The 19,881-nt window shown below is 39.7% G+C and overlaps 1 protein-coding gene across 2 annotated transcripts in view; it reads right to left on the bottom strand.

The window, feature by feature from the left end:
• DERA (deoxyribose-phosphate aldolase) overlaps positions 1 to 19,881 on the bottom strand; it is a 57,540-nt gene that overhangs the window by 25,086 nt on the left and 12,573 nt on the right. For both annotated transcript variants that reach the window (XM_087767365.1, XM_087767364.1), the window contains exons 3-6: positions 17,793 to 17,940; positions 15,996 to 16,091; positions 14,526 to 14,660; positions 6,389 to 6,517 (exon numbers count right to left, since the gene is read on the bottom strand). In XM_087767365.1, the coding sequence (XP_087623491.1) occupies positions 6,389 to 6,517; positions 14,526 to 14,660; positions 15,996 to 16,091; positions 17,793 to 17,940 (508 nt within the window). The remainder of the gene's footprint in view (positions 1 to 6,388; positions 6,518 to 14,525; positions 14,661 to 15,995; positions 16,092 to 17,792; positions 17,941 to 19,881) is intronic.

Genomic DNA, 19,881 nt, shown 5'->3' with positions numbered 1-19,881 from the left:
GAGGAAACTGACACCAGACCGTGACTGAGAAAGCCTTAGTAAGTCCTCTTCCTACACATTCAGAAGAGTAAGGACTTGCTAGTTTGTCCCCAGCTCTAAACTGGAGCTCCAGACCAAAGCTTAACATAGTCTGTAACCTGGAAAGCACTTGGAGCCAGTTCACATCTGTAGAAAGGAGCTGCCAATTTTGACCCAGTCTGCTTTCAGAAGACGATAGCCACCCATTGCCCCTAATTTCTGACAGACCTTTTACAGGGTAAAGCGTACCCTTTACAGATACACTGTAAACTCAATACAGTTGGTTTTATTTCAGATGTGTAAAACAAGACACAAATTGAAATCTTGTTTTAACTGTGTTACCAAGCCTCCTCCCTTGGTTTGCCTTTCATCTGGAAATGCTCTGGGCTCTAATAACTGGCTGACAGTATCAAATTACAGCTGAAGTTGTAGACACGTAATTAAATCAAACTTTTCTTTAAACATAGTACAACTTACATGCTATTGAGGGTCTCAACTTCTGTTTTGAGCATGAGATATAAAGCCAGGAACTCACAACTGATCTCAGCTTGACTTTTGACTTGTCTGGTATGATCTTTGTCATATACTTCACAGAGCGACTGTGAGATTCATTCTGCTAATGTCTGTATGTGCTTTGAAGACATAAAGTGCTATCCAAGTGCTAAGTATTATTACTTATTCAGTAGTCTTGTTTCCTACGTTAGTAGGATTTCCGCAAAGCATGCCTAGCTTTTCAGGCAAATTTTGCTAGCTTGGTTTCCTTTCTTCTCTTTCATTTTTCATAAAACATTTGCTTGGTAGAAGTTTCGGATCATGGTGGTCCACATCCAGCAGTACGAAATTCATCCCTTGCACTTAGACAGCTGCTATCATGTTTACAGCCACACCACCTAACCCTGCTCAAAACAAATCTTTGCAAGACGGTGCTCAAAACAACAGCTATTGATATTTTAGAATTTGTCTTCTCATTATTCGTGCTAAAAATGGATCTGCACCAATATTAACAACAGTATGAAAACCTTATTTAGAGGCTGGGGTAAAAGCTTTGTGTAGCCAGGCATTATCCTGTGATGTTCCAAACCACATTTCTTGGACTCTCTCTTCTTATAATCATTAAACTCTCATATCTTTTCTTAATTCAGGACTAGGCTTTTGTGCAGTGAGATGTCCCGGTCTTCAGGATTTTGGAGGAAACCTCTTCACACAGTACTCCCATGTCCTGAGTTTTCTTTGCGGGAACCTTGCGGCACAGCTCTCTGCTTTTAAAGACAAAGATTGAATACTACAGCCTTCAGCCAGTCGCTCTCTGAATCCAGGACAAGGCCAGCCTATTCATGCCTTTAAGTTTTGGTAAGGTTTGCTGTGAAAATTTTAAGTGTGTATTAGCTGAAACCACTCCTGTAAGGCAGGATGAGGCCTGGGAGGACTGATAGTGGGCTCTCCTGAAAATTGCAAAAGACAGCTTTTCTTCACTGTTAGGCTATATTATTTCTGTCCACTTTGGAATGAAGAGTATCAAAGCATCTCTGCTTCACATTTCATGTATTTTATTTTCTTCTTCTAACCTATCAGTATCAGAGACCTCTTCTGCTACTTTTTGCAGGTTTTTTTGTGCTAGAGACTTGAGATGTTAGTTTGTTTCAGCACTAATTTGTTCCCTTTCTAAATTCAATTTTCAATACGAGTCAGTATCTCAACTTACAAATTATTTGACTAACTGCTTAATGACCTATGAAAAATTTTTTTAACCCCATTTAGTAGAGCTACAGAAGAACATACATCACACCTTCCTGCTCTTTCAACAGGTTTAGACATATATAATGATTATTTAGACATATATAATGAAAATAAATATCTTTCATATATCACTGCTGTGTTTCTCTTAGCTTCCCAAAGAGTGACGTAGAAGGAGCTGTACTGTGAAGTCCAGCTTTCACAGTTAAAATGACACAGATGAAGTTTTCACTTTTAAAGTACATTTACTTAATCACTTCCTCCACCTCTCCCCCAGTCTGCCTATCTTAATTAATACGAATTCTTATGCAGAACAATAAAGTCTTTGTAATTAGGTAGTATGGTTAAAACATGATTTTTGAAAATAAAAGCCTTATATATGACTGAAATACGCAATTAAGTCATCCACACCTTTACTGAAGTGTTCCTTTCCCACTGCAAGTTCATCATCTTTCCCTTCCTTATCTGGCTTCCTTGGCAGTTCCTGATGTTTGTGTCAAAACATAAAAATTAAAAAATGGCCTACCTCTTATAAGCCAATTGTGTACAAGACCTGTTTTTTTTCAAAGACACCATGATGAAAAAACATAGAATAGTTCCTTCTGGTATGGGGGAGTCAGGCATTCCCATTTGTGTTCCTTAGGACTGTTTATTCCAAGAGGCTACGAAGACACAGATTTGAGTGTCTCCTGTAGAAATGTAGGTTACTCACACAAGTACACACCAGCCGGTGAAAAACGCTAATTAGTTTGCTCTACTTATCATCTAGAAGCTGTCTGGTAGAGTCAAAGATGCAGTCAGTTTCCCTTGAGAAGCTCATGTACTCAAATCACAATCAAGACTTCAAGAAGCTCAAGAAATGGCAGTGGATGTTATAAACCAATGACCAAAAGTCCCCTAATTCAATGCTGAGATTTTCTCTTGGTCAGCTTTCTGAAAACAATGTGCTCCTTTGGTGGTGACCCAGAGCCACTGATCTGCAATTCTACTTGCCATTATGTGCTCCTTAGCACTGGAAGGACTACTCTTGCCAGGTGAGTCACTGTCCTTAGAGCTCTGTCAGCCTCTTTCACTCAGAAACAGGTTCTTAAATATTCCAGAAGAATTTTTAGTGTGTCAGTCAAGTCTGTAAAGGTGTGGTTAGAAGAATTTAAGAGAACTGGGTGCCTGCTCCCATTCTGATGTCTTTCTCCTTATGTACTGTGCTAGAGAAGGAAGAAAAAGCTGTCGTGGTACTTTGGAGGTACTGTTTCAGACAGAGGAGGAGCCAAGAGCCACTGCTTCAAATAAAGGCAAATTATTATCACACCTCACTGTGAAGCAACACTTTTTCCCAAGTTCTTGCAGGTGCAGGCATTAACATCTTGCACACAGGCATGTTGTATGAAGCACCATTTCTACAACTGGCCTCCACCTCCAGTGCCCTGCTGGGATCTGCACATCTCACTGGGCTCAGTCTCGCTCACTGGTGTGTAGTGAATGGCTTCCGCTGAGTCCTTCAAGGGCTGCGGTTCAGAGTACAGATGTTTGCCTACAGAAGCAGCCTATGCAATCCGCTTTGAATATAAAAGTGCATTGGCACACCACCCCAGCCTGAGCACGGCCCTTAGCGTTCTTTTAAAATCCCACCCAATGCAGAGATGCCCATTTTTTGACCTTTTACCATCCCTTTTCAAGTCTGTGCAGCTGGCCTCACATCCAGTGGCTAAACCCCCACCTGCTAGCTGAATCAGACTAAATGTAACATGCTGTGGTTCCCAGCATACACCAATAATTCCTCAAGTAAGCACAAGGAAGACTGTATAGAAATTTTGGAAAGTTATTTGAGAGAGGAGACATCTGGGTTGTATTCCCTGCTCAGTTAATTGCTTTGCACAAAGCAGAGGAACTTTATTGGGAGGGACTGAGAGCCTTAATAGCAAATACTCTGTAAGACTGACCCTTGTGTGGGAGAAGAACCTCAGTCAATGAGACCAAGTCCCAGACATCCCAGGCAAGCTTTTTAACCACAGAGCTAGTGATAAATCAGCATTGTGTTACTCTCTCAGCCTTCTGAGTCTCACAAATGAGACACATGGGAAATACAGGTATTTTATCTATATGTTACAACACAACTAGTGGCTCTGTGCTTCAGAACCTAGGTGAATGTGTGCATGCGCAGCAATGGCAATGTGAACATCTGTAAGGCTAGGATTTTGTGCTCCCTACATGATAGGCTTACATCACGCGCTGTGAAGTGAAAACAGTTTAAGGACTGCAGTCATGTCCTCAGTTGTACGGATACAGTTGCATGCGAGGCAAGGCATGCAAACCAGATTGTTAAGGCGGTGACCATTTAAAAAAAAAAAAACAACCAACCAAACCAACCAACCCAGCAAAAAACAATGACAACCAATCAAAAAACCCTCACAACAAACTAGATGATACCCCTTTTCTAGAGTAATTTTCAACTGTATTACTTTGAAAGCTCAGTTTACAACGCTGCATGATGAGCACTTCGAACAGCACAGCTGAAGGAGCAGCAAATTTTGGTGCAAAGGACAGGAGCAATTGGCCAGCAGCAGCAAAGACTTCTAAGTCAGTTATGCAGTTGAATCCTCTATACTGTGTAACTCATTTCCCCATGTAAAACTAATCCCTGGAGTCAAGTTTATCAGAGGTGTTGCTCTTTTATCTTCAGATGAAAGTTGCCAGGGCCTGCCATACCCACAAGATCATCTGTTTTCTTTCTTTCTTTCTTTCTTTCAAATCATGGCACCAGTTGAAAAAATAAATGGATACTAAAGCTAGAATTTAAACATACCGTGCCAAATTACTTTCTCCCCAAAATGCCACAAATGTGCAGATCAAACAAAATTCAACTGGAATTCAAGGTTCTCAGCAGTTCTGACAAGTCAGAGCCTGAAAACCTAGCCCTCAATACCTGTTCATAGAGCACCAATAAATTCTTATTTTTACACCTACCCACAAAGAAAAAGCAAGAGACTGAAATAAGGAGATTACTACACATATTTAGATGGTTAAGTATCTTGTAAAATCAATAACTATGCAAGGAAAATCATTAACAATAGAGCCATCTGCTGTATTTCAAAAAAACTACACCAGCAAAAAATATGAAAATGCTAAAATGCTTTACAACCCGAATTTTTCACTACTCCATGTTACAAAAAGTGATCATAATGATTAACACATCAGTTTAAATGACAGGAAATGTGTATTTCTTACACCTCTTCTAATTAAAAGCAATATTTACTGACATAATACTGATCCTCTGTATCTAATGATACTAATTGACATTGTAGCTGAGCATGTAAAAAGCCTAAAATGCTTCCCATTCCATTTGAAGTAGATAAGCATAGTGTTGTATAAGGAGACAATGAGGTCAGCAGAAAGTTGAATATTTATTTAAATACTGAGAAGACACTTGGATGATTTTTTTCTTGCTCTAAAATAAGAAGAAATTCAAGGCCTGAAGAGCTTACAGTAGAAAAAAAAAATCAACACAAAAATGAGGGAAAGTTTGGAAGACAGACTAACTCAAGTGGTTCTTAGTATATCTTTACACTTCTCTCTATTAATGTACTTGAAGAGACCTCTTTCAAGCACGGGGGAAGAAGCAGGTGTCTAGAACAGTGTTCAAAGAATACAGCCACATCAGCCAGTTCCCAGTTTTGCATCTTAAAGATGGCATTAAAACACAGCCCTAAAAATCCTGGTTAAACTAGGGAAAATTATACCAGCGTAGGCCCAAAGCTGCAGAGAGAATATGCTGCTGTAAATCTGGGCTCAAATGGGCGCTTTGCTACATTCAATCTGCAATGGCTATAGCTATGCAAAAAAGTAATACCTACAAACTGTACGCAGCCCCTAAAATCTCTATCCTGCTCATGGAAATGTGTTTCTTAGCTGAAAGGTTCAGCATAAAAGACAGACAGACTCCTAAACATCAGGTCAGATGTAATCAAGTTTTCAAAGACAGGGAAGACTGAACACCTTTTGAAGCGCCAATTAATCGCCGGTAGTGAGTGCTACTGCTTTTGAGCGTGCCAGTTAAAACCAATTACCAGCAACATCAACCCATTTACCAACCCATCCCAGCACCTGCTGGAGTGCGTGGTATTGTTCCCCTCGCTGCATGTCCAGTATAGTTGGTTTCCCGAATTGCACTCTCATAGAGGCGGTTAGAAGAAGTGACCACAAACCAGAAACTGTTTTGAGCTGTCACCATGAATCTTCACAGGAAAGTTCCCCCTGCATTTAAAATAAGCTTACGATCCACCTACCTACACCACATCTGTAGCTCACCACAATTGCCTGGCTAATACGCGTAGCTGCCCCAAATGTATGTATCCTTATTAAATATACCAACATCAGACATTTGGCAACAAATATTTGTTCCTACAAGTTTTGTCATTTAGCAGTTTTAAGTGCTGTTTAACATTTCGTGCAGTTTTTGTAGGTTATACAAAACAAGTGACACTCCATTACTACACCTGCAACTTCAGTAACTGATTGCTGCATAATAGGTTTTGCCTACTATTGGCAAAACTCAACTTTCGCAACTAGAATTTTTTAAGCTTCATAAATAATATAGCAAAGACATTCTTAGCTTAAAAAGAAAAACACATATATTTACCTGCCATCATAGCTATCATACTGGCTTTGTAGACATTAGCAAGCGATCCCAGTTCACCAGTTGCCAAGATTGTTTTCATATGAGCCTCTCCACAGGCCTCACGGCACTGACGGATCTCCTCATAGAGACCTGTGGGTAAAAGCATGTGAAAATGATCAAAGTTGCCTGAGAAACATTTTCAAGTATGGCTGTAATTTTCACTTCTGGATTAATTTCCAATCTTATAATTAGTCACAGCACTCAAGAACTTAAGTTTTGTAAGTTCAATAAATTACATGACTGGAGGTAATTAACAATGTCACACAGTTTCAGGCTTAACTTAATAGCTATTAATGTCAGTTCTCTCAAAACTAAGAATATGCACAGTATCCCAAACACTCATGAATACATCAGGAGTAAAAAATGCCATGATAGTCAAGATTGACTTTAAAACATTTTTTTTCAGCAATAAATATGGTAGAACATTGAATCATTACTCAGGGACAGTTATGTTTTCCTGTCCACATCACATCATCACTCTCTCTGTCCCCTTCAGCCACATTTGCCAAAGGGCTCAGCCTAAAAGACACCAAAGGTGTGACCAAGCTGTCTAATTACAAACATTAGTGCCACCTCAGGTGCCATGACATATCCCTCTTGGCTTCCAGCTGCCAGTCCTGGAGGCTCCACATCTCCCTTCGGTCTCCTACCGTTCTCCCTAGTATCATGGGATCATCTCGGGAAGTCTGATTATGGAGCTAGATGCCTGTGTTTAGGCATCTGAATCCCACTTTAATATTCTTGAAAATAAGAATTTCCCAAAAAAAATCAATGCGGTCTGCTAACATCCCTGGTGAGGAGAGACCAAGGCCTGGGATCAGACCCCAAGGATCAGCAAATCCGCATGGATCCATGTTTACAAACCACCTCAAGTAGTTGCATTGCCCACAAGGTTACTGATGTCTTGGACCATCCTGTGCTGGGACCTCAGACAGCCCCGGCAAGGGTGAAGAACACATGGTGGCCGGAGGGCCAGCAGGACATCTGCCTAGCATGCTGTGGAGCTACAGCTCCAAGGGTAGAGCTGGGCCCTCGCTTCTGATGCCCACGCTCACTGAGGAAGCCAGCTGGAGTTCAGGAAGGAAGTTTGTCAGGAGCCACACAAGCACTGCCACTGGCACTGACACAGACAAGCAGGACGGACTTATATAAAGCCTTTTAGATCGGAGATAAACCAGACCATTATCTCTGTATCTTCACACCACTTGGAAAACGAAAAGCAAACCCTGCCCCAGAGTGGCCCCTCCCTCCCCACAGAGAGCTCCACCGCCTTTGGCGGGCCTCTTGCTATCAGTCTGTCTTCTGACCTTCAGTTCTCCTCAGCTCTCATCTCCAAGCAGTCGGCATGTCCCTGAGACACACATCCCACCTGCTCACCGCTTCTCAGTGAGCTGCCGCTCAACCAGCCGGCCACTGGCTGCAGCCAGGGAGAAGCAGCGACAGGGAGGACAGGCCAGCATTTGCCTGCTCATGGACATTGTCCAGAGCAGATCACTCCCTCACAAACTCCTGCTTTCGGATCTACAAAGTGTCACGGCCAGAGGCATGCTTAATTTTCTAACAGTTTTATATTTTCACAGAGTCAGTAAGGACTGGAATAAATTTGGACATAACCATCTGTGTTTTTTAAAAAAGGCTAGAACTTGCAGACCTGGTCAGGTAATGCAACACAGGGAGCCCAGGGAAACCCTCCCACCCTTTTTTTGGTAAAATTCAGCAGTGGTCCCACAAAATTTTAAACATAGGAAGATTAAAATAGCTAGAAATTATCAAAACATAGCTGTTAGAAGCTGGCCACTTGGGGATGAGCAAAGCTCATCCAGTGTTAATGGTGGGGAGAAAACCAGCTCTTACAGTGTACAGTCACCATTTCTGGAATTCGATTTAAAAAAAAAAAAAATGACACAAAATAAGCAAACAGGATCCTTTGCAAGAGAGTCTTTTTCACAAATTGTATTCAATCTTCAAACACATAATTGAAAAGTTTGTTTATGGAAGGCTAAAATACAGCTTTTAACAAATCTTTCTTGCTAAAAAAGTCCAGGATATGGCTACGGAGACTAAAGTTTTTCAGCAATACTAGCTTTCTTTTCTCCTCAGTCCTCAAGCAAGACTCGGAAACATACAGTAGGGTTTGCCAGCTGCTGTACAGCTGGACCTCCCCTCCACCCGCGATGCTGCCGCATCCTATGGATGCCACCGGCACACCAGGCGGCCGGGGCTGGGATCACTGGGGTGGTCCTCTGAGACACACTACACACATTACTAGATGACTGGCTAATGCACTTAGCAAGTCCCTTTAGAGACACCAGGCTTCACCTTGTTTCTTACTGTGTACCAAAGGTGTGAATTAATCAGTACTAGCATGCAGTCTAACATGTTTTATTGATCAATTGATGATGCTCCAGAAACCTACATCAAATCAAGACTCAAAAAGGAAATACAAAGAACCTGTGCTATTTTCTTGTGCGTTTGATAACACTGCTCACGTTAGATCCAAACACAGTCTCTTTCTGTGGACTGACTCTTTCCTAAAGCTTTTGGAAAGCCAGAGAAAGCAGCTTTCATGTTCTTCTAGTTTTGGTAACAAGAAGAAAAGACTCGAGTTTTCTCTACCTTTAAGATACGCCACCAAAAACGTGAAAATAAAATCAACAAAATGTACATATAGGTTGGATTCCATGAAAAGAAATTATATCCTCATAGCTGTTGTTCACTGGAGTTAGTACCATAGCTACAGCATCTTCCCTATTGCTGGAAGGTACTTTTATATGCAATTAGTGCCAAGATCATTTGAACAGTCTCACTATCTGACAGCATGTATCAACCCACAGACAGGAACAACTGAGGATCTTCAATCATCCGTGTCTATCAGGTTAGCTGAGGTGGTGGAAGAGTGGGCATACTTTAATGGGGCAGGTGTGTAGGTAATAAATACTGCTCTTTATTCAGAGACCCATTATTGCAGACAATAGCTGGCATTCATAGGACATTCTCAGCCCTACAGTAAAAGCACAAATAGAAACGCAACTACCTCTGGGACAGAGACAATTAACCAGAGCACCCCAGTCCCAGTACAAACAGGCACTGCTTTGATACAGAACAAGCGCAAAAACCCCTTTCAAAGATAAAAAAGAGGTTTCAATGCTCAGTCAGATTTAAATCAAGACACAAGTAACTTGGCTATCCTAAAACTTCCCAGCAAATGTCTAAAGTATGGGTGGAGTTAATCACACTTGAAAATGCACTCTGTTTCAAAGGGTCCTGGGCTGCTGCTGGCACAGTCTGTGCTGCCAAAAGTCCATGACTTAACTACTCAGTTCTGTCAAGCCGATCAGTAGCAGGAGCAGAGCTCCAGAGTGGTTCTGGGAATATCTGCAACCTATGCAGAACACCAGTAACTGATAGAGCTTCTCTGGTTAGCAGTACTGGCAGAAAGCTTTTGGGAAAAACCTCTATCACAGAAAACCCCGCAGGCATGTTTTCAGCTGTGAGCTAAGACCACCATGAAGAGGCTGCAAGAGATTCTTCTTCTGACTGCTAAAAAGAGGGAAAAGACAATCAAGAGATCTCAAAGCAAATGGCCAATACTGTGTAGCATCTTGAACACAGCACGAACACACCAATGCTATCCATTCCAAAAGAAGTCTAAGTCTTAAGCCAGGAAAAACAAGCAAACAAACAAAAAAACTAAAACCCAAAGCAAGCCAACTTATATAGAACATATTTGGAGTCAGATGCTCACCGACGTAGTCTGTAGTAGCTCCACTGACTTAGCTGTTAAAATAGATGTGACATAAGAACTCTTCTACTTTGCACCCACTTATTTAAGATATCTTGCTGCTTTCATGAACTTTAGATCTGCTTTTATTGGATGCATCTATTAAAGTAAGAAAAATTCAGATTTTACAGGAACGAAAAAAATACTTTCATAGCTGTGCTTTTAATTCCACTGTTATAAAAGATAAGTGTTGGAAGGTGGCTTTTTTTGTAGCTTTCCTAAATTCTAACTATTCAGTACAAACATTACATTGATTTTTTTTCAGCTATTAAATGCACCACAGAAAACGTGCCTCCCCCTAACACAGCTCTCAAGCAAACATCCCTAACAATTATTGCTGGCTATAATCTGCCTTAGATTGTCTAGATGGCCTTTTGCTTTGGTTTAACACATTTGTCCTAAACATCACATAATAAAGGGGATAATCTGTATCGCTTGCACAGGAAATGAAAATATTAAGGGGAGAAAAACACAGCTTGAATTTTTATGAAACAGCTCTTCTCCAAAAATGCAGTGATAAAAACACTTTTTCTTTTTGGTTTGGCGGGTTTTTTTGTTGCTTTTTTTGTATTCAGCTTATTTGCTGTTTTTCTTTAGTCAGTCACATTGACTGATGTTAAGGGTAGAAACTGAGACAAGAAGGGAAGGTGTTTCAATTTCTGTTAGACCAAAAGATCAAGGTAATCATGATGGGAAACCGGAAAATGAGCTGGAATCCCTTCTGTCTTGCACATTAATGGCAGGTTTGTTAACAAAATGACAAGCACAAGGCTATCAGCACAACACGACTCTCTCAGTTCTGCTCTCAGCCACATATGTGCAACTCCAGGCTCCAGTGATTCACATGAAACTGAAAACACAACTTGGCTTCAGGAGTCTGAGCTGCTGCTGACAATATAAGAAAGAAATTGTGCAACTAGACTTTGAGGTCCCAAGTCAGCCTGCACATCTAGAAAACGGTAAATCCAATTACAATATTTCTGAACAACATGTGGAGTCCTTTCCAAGTCTCTGGAGTGCGGAGTGCATTTTCCCTGCCCTGTTTACAAGGTATGTGGCACAAAAGGGGGCCCCAATCCCTGAACAAAGCCTCTAAACTCACAGTTGAATAATTATTAAGAAGAATTGAAAGGCAGCTTTCGTAATGAGGTTATACCTAATGTATTTCATGGATGCAGCTGTGTTAAAACTTCTTATACTTTTTTTCTCTTTTCTTGTAGGAAACTTCAACCGACATAGAGCAAAGGATCGGTTATCAAGACCTCGAACCCGCTTACATTGTGGTATGTCCAGGTGTTTGCTAAAAGCTGTGGAACCCGAAGTAACATTATGGTACCCGAGGCAGCTTCAGAAGATACAGCAAGTCTAACGTATTCATTGATAACAGGGGGGAAAAAAAAAAAATCCAGTTTCTTTCAACAATTTGTTGGTCAACTTCATCACTCTTTACAAAAAGGCTCCACATTCTGGGCTTAAAGACACTAAATTGAGATTTTTAGGCTTAATACATACTTTGTCGAGTGATACAAGACAATGGTTGAGTAAACTATTGTAAAGTAATATTCCTTTAAAAGCTAATAGGTTGTAAAAGGTATACAAGTTCATAAACTTAAATCTCATTTAATGTTATTTTCCAAGCTAAATTAACTGCCCAATAAAGCTGCTTTCATGTTCTGCACTATTACAAAACTCTTAACAATTACTTTGTAAAGATCTAGAAAATATATTGAGTGTCATAAAGAGTTCCAACAATATTTAAGAACTGCTTTAAAATAACTTGACATAATTGGACATACACTAAAATATTTAATAACTAAACAAACCTTTGAAACAAATCACAAAGCAACACTATTCTATCATGGTGACCCCAATTATTGCACAGGCTAGAAGAAAAGCTAAAAATATATGAACAGTATGATAAAGCACTCTACCACATACGTATTTTTGTCAATAACTCCTGAAGTTGTGAAGACAGGAAGGATGAGAAAATACCGATAAAAATATACCGGTGTTATAAGCATAGGCAGAGGTTCTGTCATAACTGCAAGGCAGCTCTAGTTGATGAAGTACCTTGAACACAGGCATAGTAACTGCACTAGACTTTTTCAATTTTATGTAGGAATCCAGCCTAAAAAAGACTTCTTCATCCTTTCTAGCTTCCTTAAATGTACTTTATACACTGCTGTATATCATATCTAATAATTAGATAGGGGTGGAAAGCTGCATGTTCACACAGGTAACATACATCTATTGAAAGCAAAACATTAAGTCAGAACACTAGATTTACACCAAAATATTCAGACCACCTAGTGAAGTAATTTTTTTGGATGTGCAAGTTAAACATTAGAATTTTTCACCCTGTAGCATCGTTATCTGGATGGCAAGTAAATTTTGTTCCTGAGGTAGCTTTTTTCAAGACCATGTAAATACATGCCATACACAGATTCACGTTCATAGACAAACTTTCAGAAAAAATTTGGAAATAATTTCAATTCTACCCTCAGTAAAAGAAATGTAAACTAACCATTGCCAAAAAAAAGATGGCTTTAAACCTTGTCACAACTTCAGCTGTGGATAAAAGAATATGCATACCAAATCAAAAGTCATTGCTAACTTACTTATTTAGTAAACTGACAGCTTTATACCACAATCCATCATTTCTATGTCTGTGTACTCCTCCCCTGTAATTTATGACCACAGAAAACAACTTGTTTCCCATATAGAAAAACCTAGCAATGTATGTCTGGTTCATTTCAATCACCGATATAAACTTTCTCTCTGAATCCAGCCCTGTATTTCTCTTCTGAGTTCTCCTTCACAGAATCCTCAGCAACATAACCTCGAGCCTGCATTTGCAACTGCCTGCCTGCACTAACTTTCTGATCTCTGCTCTATGCAACTTGCACTTAACTGCAGTTTGTACCATGAAGTCTGAAGCATGGTAACCACAATTACGTCAGAAATTGCTACAAGACAGACTTTTCAGACACAATTGCAAGTTCCTGCTCAAGTCCAGTTTAGTGGTCTTTTTTTAGTCTTGGTGACAGATCACTGACTCAGCTCATTTTGTATCCAAGACCTGTATGTGCTCCCAGTGGAGCGCAGCTGCTGGAGAGGGCACCTCCTTTGTAGACCATAGTGTAGACCCTAACAAAGATACAGCATAGGAAGGTGTGTGTATACTCTTGCTGCCAGCTGGTACAAAATTTGACCATCATTCTGTCTTATTTAAAACCGCTCAATCACCCAGTCTCCATATTCTAGCAACTTCTGGGGCCATACCTGAACTTAAATAGCTATTCTGAAAGAAACAAATGTCTGCAACAATGCCCATTCTCAAGAAGTCAAACATTTGTAAAGCTGCATATATTTAAGAGCAAAAGAATGGAGATGGTAAATACTACAAAAGAGGCCAAGATGTTAGAGCAAGTGGAAACCAGGATACCAGTCCTGAAGACACAGATGCAGAAACTTGGTTTTTGGTTGAGTTCTAACTGCTAATTGAAGGAATACCAAAATCAGAAAATATGATCTGTTACCATGATGATCGTACTTCCTTAACCAAACTCAGGTAGAAGGGGTCCTTCATAAAGTCTTCCAAGCAAACAGGCTATTATGGCAATGCATTATACAACTAAATGGAAGATTCATTCCAAGACAACGTGTTTACATTCACATGGAGATTAGTTATAGGAGCATTGTCAGCACTTAGGCAAACCATTCACAGTACATTAAGGAGGCAATTAGAGCAAAAACCATCTTCAGCAATATTGTTCTTACTAATTAGTAGTAGTCTACAGGCACAAGAACATCAATAATAATATGAACAGTCAATTTGTACCCTCAACTTTCAGGGAAACAAGAACAACTAAAATACATATTTTTGTCAAGAATTGAAACATGTATATTTAACAAGGTATCATCTACATTAGCAGCCCCTTGGGGGCTTTAACAAAACTGTTCAAATAATTAGACCATAGTCATTAACTTCCATTCCACATGCTATTTTTTAATCCTGTACACAAAAACCTCTAAAGGCACAGAAGGAATAGACCCGAATTACCAAAACAGAAAGTCATTCTGAATACCCAACCTGACAGAACTTGTAACAGCATTCTTTTAAAAAAAAAATCCGACCAGTAGTCATAAATTAGTTAAATAGTTTTTATTTAGTTCAGTGCCCCAGATTATCAGTCAGTTTGAGGGGAGGGACCAAATTCTTCAAGGACTGATGTGGAAACCAGGGGAAGGGACAAAGAAGAGCTTGCACGTGCACATACACAGGCTAAGGTTCCTTGCCGAAGGGTGGGTACTTACCTTCCCACTGGCCAGTCAGCACCAGACTCCTGCTAATGACAATGTCAATCTCTCTGGCACCATATTCCACAGCTAGCCTTATTTCGGCCAGTTTGGTTTCTAGAGGAGTTTGTCCAGATGGAAACCCAGCAGCCACTAGCAAGAAGGAGGATGCAGGTCAAGGGAAGAAAATGTTTTATAAATTGAACATAAAATTGCAAATACCTATAATACACCAAAAAGTTTGAAAGTTATTCCTTTTTTTATCCCTACCACAATTCAAAAAATCTAAAGGTACCTCATCCTACCCTCTCTTCATCCACAAGAAGTATTTGCTCTTCCCTCAGGAACCAATGTCCAGCAAGACAGTAAGTGCATCTCACAAAAAGGCCTCTTTAACATGCCTACTTTTTTTCCAAAGCAGCCTACATAAGAAAGCACAATATCTATTGCCTCCAGCAGAACTGAGCAAACAATGAGTCAACTCATATATGAAGCAATACACACATTTTTCATTGTCCCCAATTCTTTTAAGTAATATTTCAAGTTAAATTCCAGTAATGTGTTTAACAGCTAAATCACAATACAGCAAAAATTGTTTTCAATGAGGTCTACTTAAGATTACCTTTATGGTGTTTAAATACAAAACCCAAAGGTAACTTTGGAAATGGAAGAATTAACGACAAAAAGGATCTCTGACAAAGAGATCCTCTTTCTCTCTGACATATAAATGCATTTAGTATGTATTTTTCCCTACATGACAATGAAACAACAATAATAGCAACAACAACAACAAAACCCACAACCAGAAAACATGGATCTTGGCATTAAACACCTGATCTAACTTCAAAGCTTAGCCCCTGCTTTGAGCAGGAGGTTGGACCAGACGACATCCAGAGCTCCCTTCCAACCTGCATAATTCTTTGATTCTACTTCTTGCCTATCGTAGATTCAGGACTTGTCTGTTGTGTGATGACTGGAGAAGAGCTGCCACTATTAGATTGGCAAGTACAAGTCCTGAACCTGCGGGCTGCTCAGCAGGCAATAACCCTTGCCTCTGAACACATCTTCATTGAATTCAGCTTGTAGGATTATACTTAAAAGCCAAACAACTGATAGGGAAAAAATTGTTATTAGAACTCATATTGCAGTTTTATTATTATTGTCTACTTAGTGTCTACTGATAATTTGTCCTGCACACTATTGCAATTTCTTCTATTCAGGTGAGGGAAATGCTGACAGATCTCAAGGACGTCTTTGAAGAGCTTCCAGTAAAACAGACTTGGAATTGCTGATAAGCTTGAAGTTGAAAGAAAACAAAAGATTGTACCAAGCGCAAATCCTCCCCTCCATTCCCTTCCTTCCACTTGCTACCTTTTTACCTTACTCTCTGAAAAAAAAAAAAAAAAAAGGCAAGTCCAAACTTCTGGATTTTTCTACATATTTTATAGCATCAAAATATTGAATTGGATATTTTAGAATAAAACGTACCTGAAGCTACTGGTATGTTACAACCAGCAGCCTTTAGGGCATTAACAGCATCGGTGACTCTTGTGGGATATACACAAACTGCTCCGACAGTAATACCTGCAAAAGCCACAGTTCACTTTTTCACATGTATACATTTCCACCTTCTCTAGTGCAATCCATATTATGAGCCTGTGAGCATTGTTTGCATCTCCCACTTCTGCATTCTCACAAGGATCTTAAGCACCTACACTAAGGATACCTGTTTTATTGTTCAAGCACTTCAGGTGATTCTCCATATTGTTACATCCCTCATGTTCCTTCACCTGACCCTAGGAGCAAGTTTGCATTAGCAGGCATTAAAATGCCAAGATTTTTATCGACACATTCACTGTTTAATGCCAACATGGACAGTTAAGGCATGCTTAGTCAGCAAATTACTGTGAGAGAAACCACACTGGCAAGCTCTGTCCTTACTTGTTGAGCCAGACTGAGCCCAGCAGCAACTGAGCAGTCTTTATGTTAATGCAGTCCTACTGCATTTCTAGTTAAAAAGCTATTCTCTCAAAGTCTCAGATAATTGACCTTATATTTAATACTTCAACTTTCTGAAGAGTCCATAAATCAAAGTTTTTAAAAAAAGACTAATCTTTGATATTTTATGTGTATGGCTTAAAACCAGAGGCCTGATTCCCCTTTGGTTTTACATCATATGACTTCAATTAGTGGACCAATGCCCACGTAAAACTGGAATATTTCAATAACAAAAGCATGCCCCAAATGTCACTGAGATTTTGTGTTTGCTAGATCATCGTAAGGCCAACATGGCAGGACAAAAGTCAAATATTATTCACTGACACATCAGTGATTACATGTGGAAAAATTCAGAAGAGCTGCTCAGATATAAAAAGGTTTTATTGATATTTATATTAACAGTCTCAATTTGCTCTGAGGTTGAAGCATGTTCAGCCTTGGGTGTAACATTGGGACTTCAGATGGAGCCTGCTTGAGTAATACCAATGAAAGTTATACCAGTAGTTCTTAAGGACTGTCTTCTGCCCCTTCAACTCTGTTGACTTAGCTGGGAACTCTATGTGTGTGCGCGCGCGTGTGTATACGTGATATGCACACAACCACATACACTCACTACAGGACTGATTCTTCAAAGTAGACTGGGCTGCAAAGATGTTTCCTATCTTAACTACTGAAACAAGCAGGTAACAGAGAATGTCCTCTGAAGTAAAAATAACATGCTTCGGACTATGGAATGCATCTTTTCTGACAGGCAAAGTGGCAGGCAGGCTCAATAGTTACATACAGCAACAGCAGCTAAGCATGAAATCCAAAGGAGTCACATGAACATTCCCCCCTTCTCCAATTTAGTAAGGACATCAGCAGGTTAACAGAATACTCAATTATTTTCACCTTGGTGCACAATTATTAAAAGACATACACTGAGGTTACACACTTCTGGCTTCCATATCAAATTTGCTCATCGGGTATCATAACTTACAGTGTCACCCTGAGTCCATGCTTCACTTTGGTTTCCAAACTAAGAATGCATTTTTTTTCTCCTTTTATTCTTATATTAACTCAAAGGAGTAGATATTTTGCAGTTAGAACTTAAGACAGTTGCTTTGATTAAGACCATATAGGACCTAGTTCGTTCTCTCAAGACTATTGGCTCTGCACTGTTGCCTACCATAACTGCTTCCATTACAGGAAGAGAAGGCCGTTTTTACACCCAACTGAAAATTGAAAAAATACCAAGGAAATGCAGACATTTTCTCTACACAAAACACACAACAAAACCAATCATACCTTTGTCATGCATATCCAAGGCTTTCAACAGATCCTCTCTGATGGGATGCTTCGCTTTAAAACACAGTCTGTGAACATTTGAAGGAGTATCATCGCCTGAAAGAGTGGTAAGGTCTATGCAGGTGACAGCTTTCAGCAGCCAAGCAGCCTACACAGGGAGTGAAGCAAGGAATACAATATTTCAATTTACGCTTCCAAAACCAAACTGACTTAGAGGATGTAGGAATCAGAAGCCTGGCTCTCACTCTAAGAATAAGTAAACATACGGTATATAACATGGATGATATGCAAAGAATGGTTTATGACAGACAGGGATGGCAGATATTTGTTCATGTCTTGAGCAGTATCTAACAGCACAGAAAGGATTTGGAATCAAAAGTCAGCTCTCTCAGAATCAAAGGATCTAATTCCAATTTTTGGTGCAAAAGCTAACTACTAAATGGGACTCTAAGAATCAGACAAACATTTTTATCTGGACAAAAAGCATCTTGTTTCAAATTTCTCTAAGACAAAGATAAAAATATCACCTATGCGAGGAACCTCAGTGTTATAATATGCTCTGTTCTGTAGTATGTCTGTATCTTTAAAGCTTGCACGCATGAAAAGTTATACACATGCTTCAAGAGGAGCACAGGTTTGCAATTGCCAACAACCAGATCAGCATACATCAGCAATTCGCACACTTGCATGTTTGCATGCTTCTCCTGCCGTGAGAGTGAAACATGGAATCAGTGGGGGGTTATAAGAACCCAGGCTTCTTAAAACTTAGGGTCTAGACTCCAGATGTTTCCACTTTCTTTTGTGTGAATTGGGAATAAAAAACAACTGTAATTATTTCATGCAGAAAACAAAAGCAAGAGCTAAGTGACAGGGCTAAAGCACTCTTTAGATGAAAATGCTACAGAATTTTAAAAGTCGGAGAAGGGAACAGAAACACAACTAAAATTTTTTTGAGATTTTTTGCTGAACAAAAATTAAGCTTAATATATTATTTTGAAATATTTGCTGAAAGTCTTCCAGCAAATTCTCATTTACAGTGATGACTTCACTAAAAGCTGACATCTCTTAGTAGGCACGTGTTCAACAAGGGGAGAGTTTGCAATAGCAAAGTCCACTTGAGTCCATAAAGTCCCTCCCTGACTGCTCTGCTCTGTGACATGATTTGTCAGTACAGGCAGCAAAATCTGTTGTTTCTCCATGGAGGTACTACTCTGCAAATCTTAAGATGCTGGCCAGCCTACAAACCTTTCACACTTTGCTGATGGGAGTCTCCTTTCTAAACCTGCAAGGAACGTTACACTGAAAGCTACTTTGGGGTGACTGAACAGTAATGAACCGTTACTGGCCTTTGTTAGTCTAAGCTTGACTGCTTGTTTCTAACTGATAGCTGCTTTTACCCTATAATACTTCAGAAGGGTTCTTCACTTTAAATGGCTTTAAGTTTCTTATACTTGGATTTTTTTATCCTTCACTAGAGGGAATTTTTGTCTCATCTCTTATGAGATGAATCATAAAGTCATCAAGACAGATATAGTCAGGGAGTTGCAAGAACTGGTATGAACTTCATTTTTTTAAAAGGGTTTTTCAAATGAGTATTTTGGGAAATGGGCTTCAAAATTTGAATCTGTAGTGCTAGTTACATTCAAACATGTAAAGGTTCAAAATCATCTCTGTGAAATAAACAGCACATGACTATCATGACTGCAATGACAGTGTTCAAATACAGGAGAGATGCTTCTGAAAATAACCTCTTGGCATTCTTCAAAGTAAAACCTCACTCGAGTAGCTCAGTACCAGTGTTACTACGCAGGAGAGTGGAAAAGTGCTAGTAATAATTAAACATTTGTCCTACAGCCATGTCAAGGGAGTGACACTAAATCCCTTTTTTCCCCAATGATTCTTTGTAATCAAAGCCTGTGGCTCTCTATTCCTTTAGTTCTTTATATAGTAACTTCTGTCAAATCAGAATACTTACTTTTTACATTACTGCACCTGCAGTATATGAAGATAGCCAAGGTTATGGAATACTCTCTGGATTTTCTCACTGCCACTATTTCCCAACCCAGAGCCAGTGGACTGCTAAACTTGG

The sequence above is a fragment of the Nipponia nippon genome, unplaced genomic scaffold (genome assembly GCF_047370975.1).
Source record: "Nipponia nippon isolate SJK-2023a ecotype South Korea unplaced genomic scaffold, ASM4737097v1 scaffold_3, whole genome shotgun sequence".
Taxonomy (NCBI): Eukaryota; Metazoa; Chordata; class Aves; order Pelecaniformes; family Threskiornithidae; genus Nipponia; species Nipponia nippon.
Note: the sequence above shows the minus strand (reverse complement) of the source record. Positions and strands in the feature narration are given on the sequence as shown.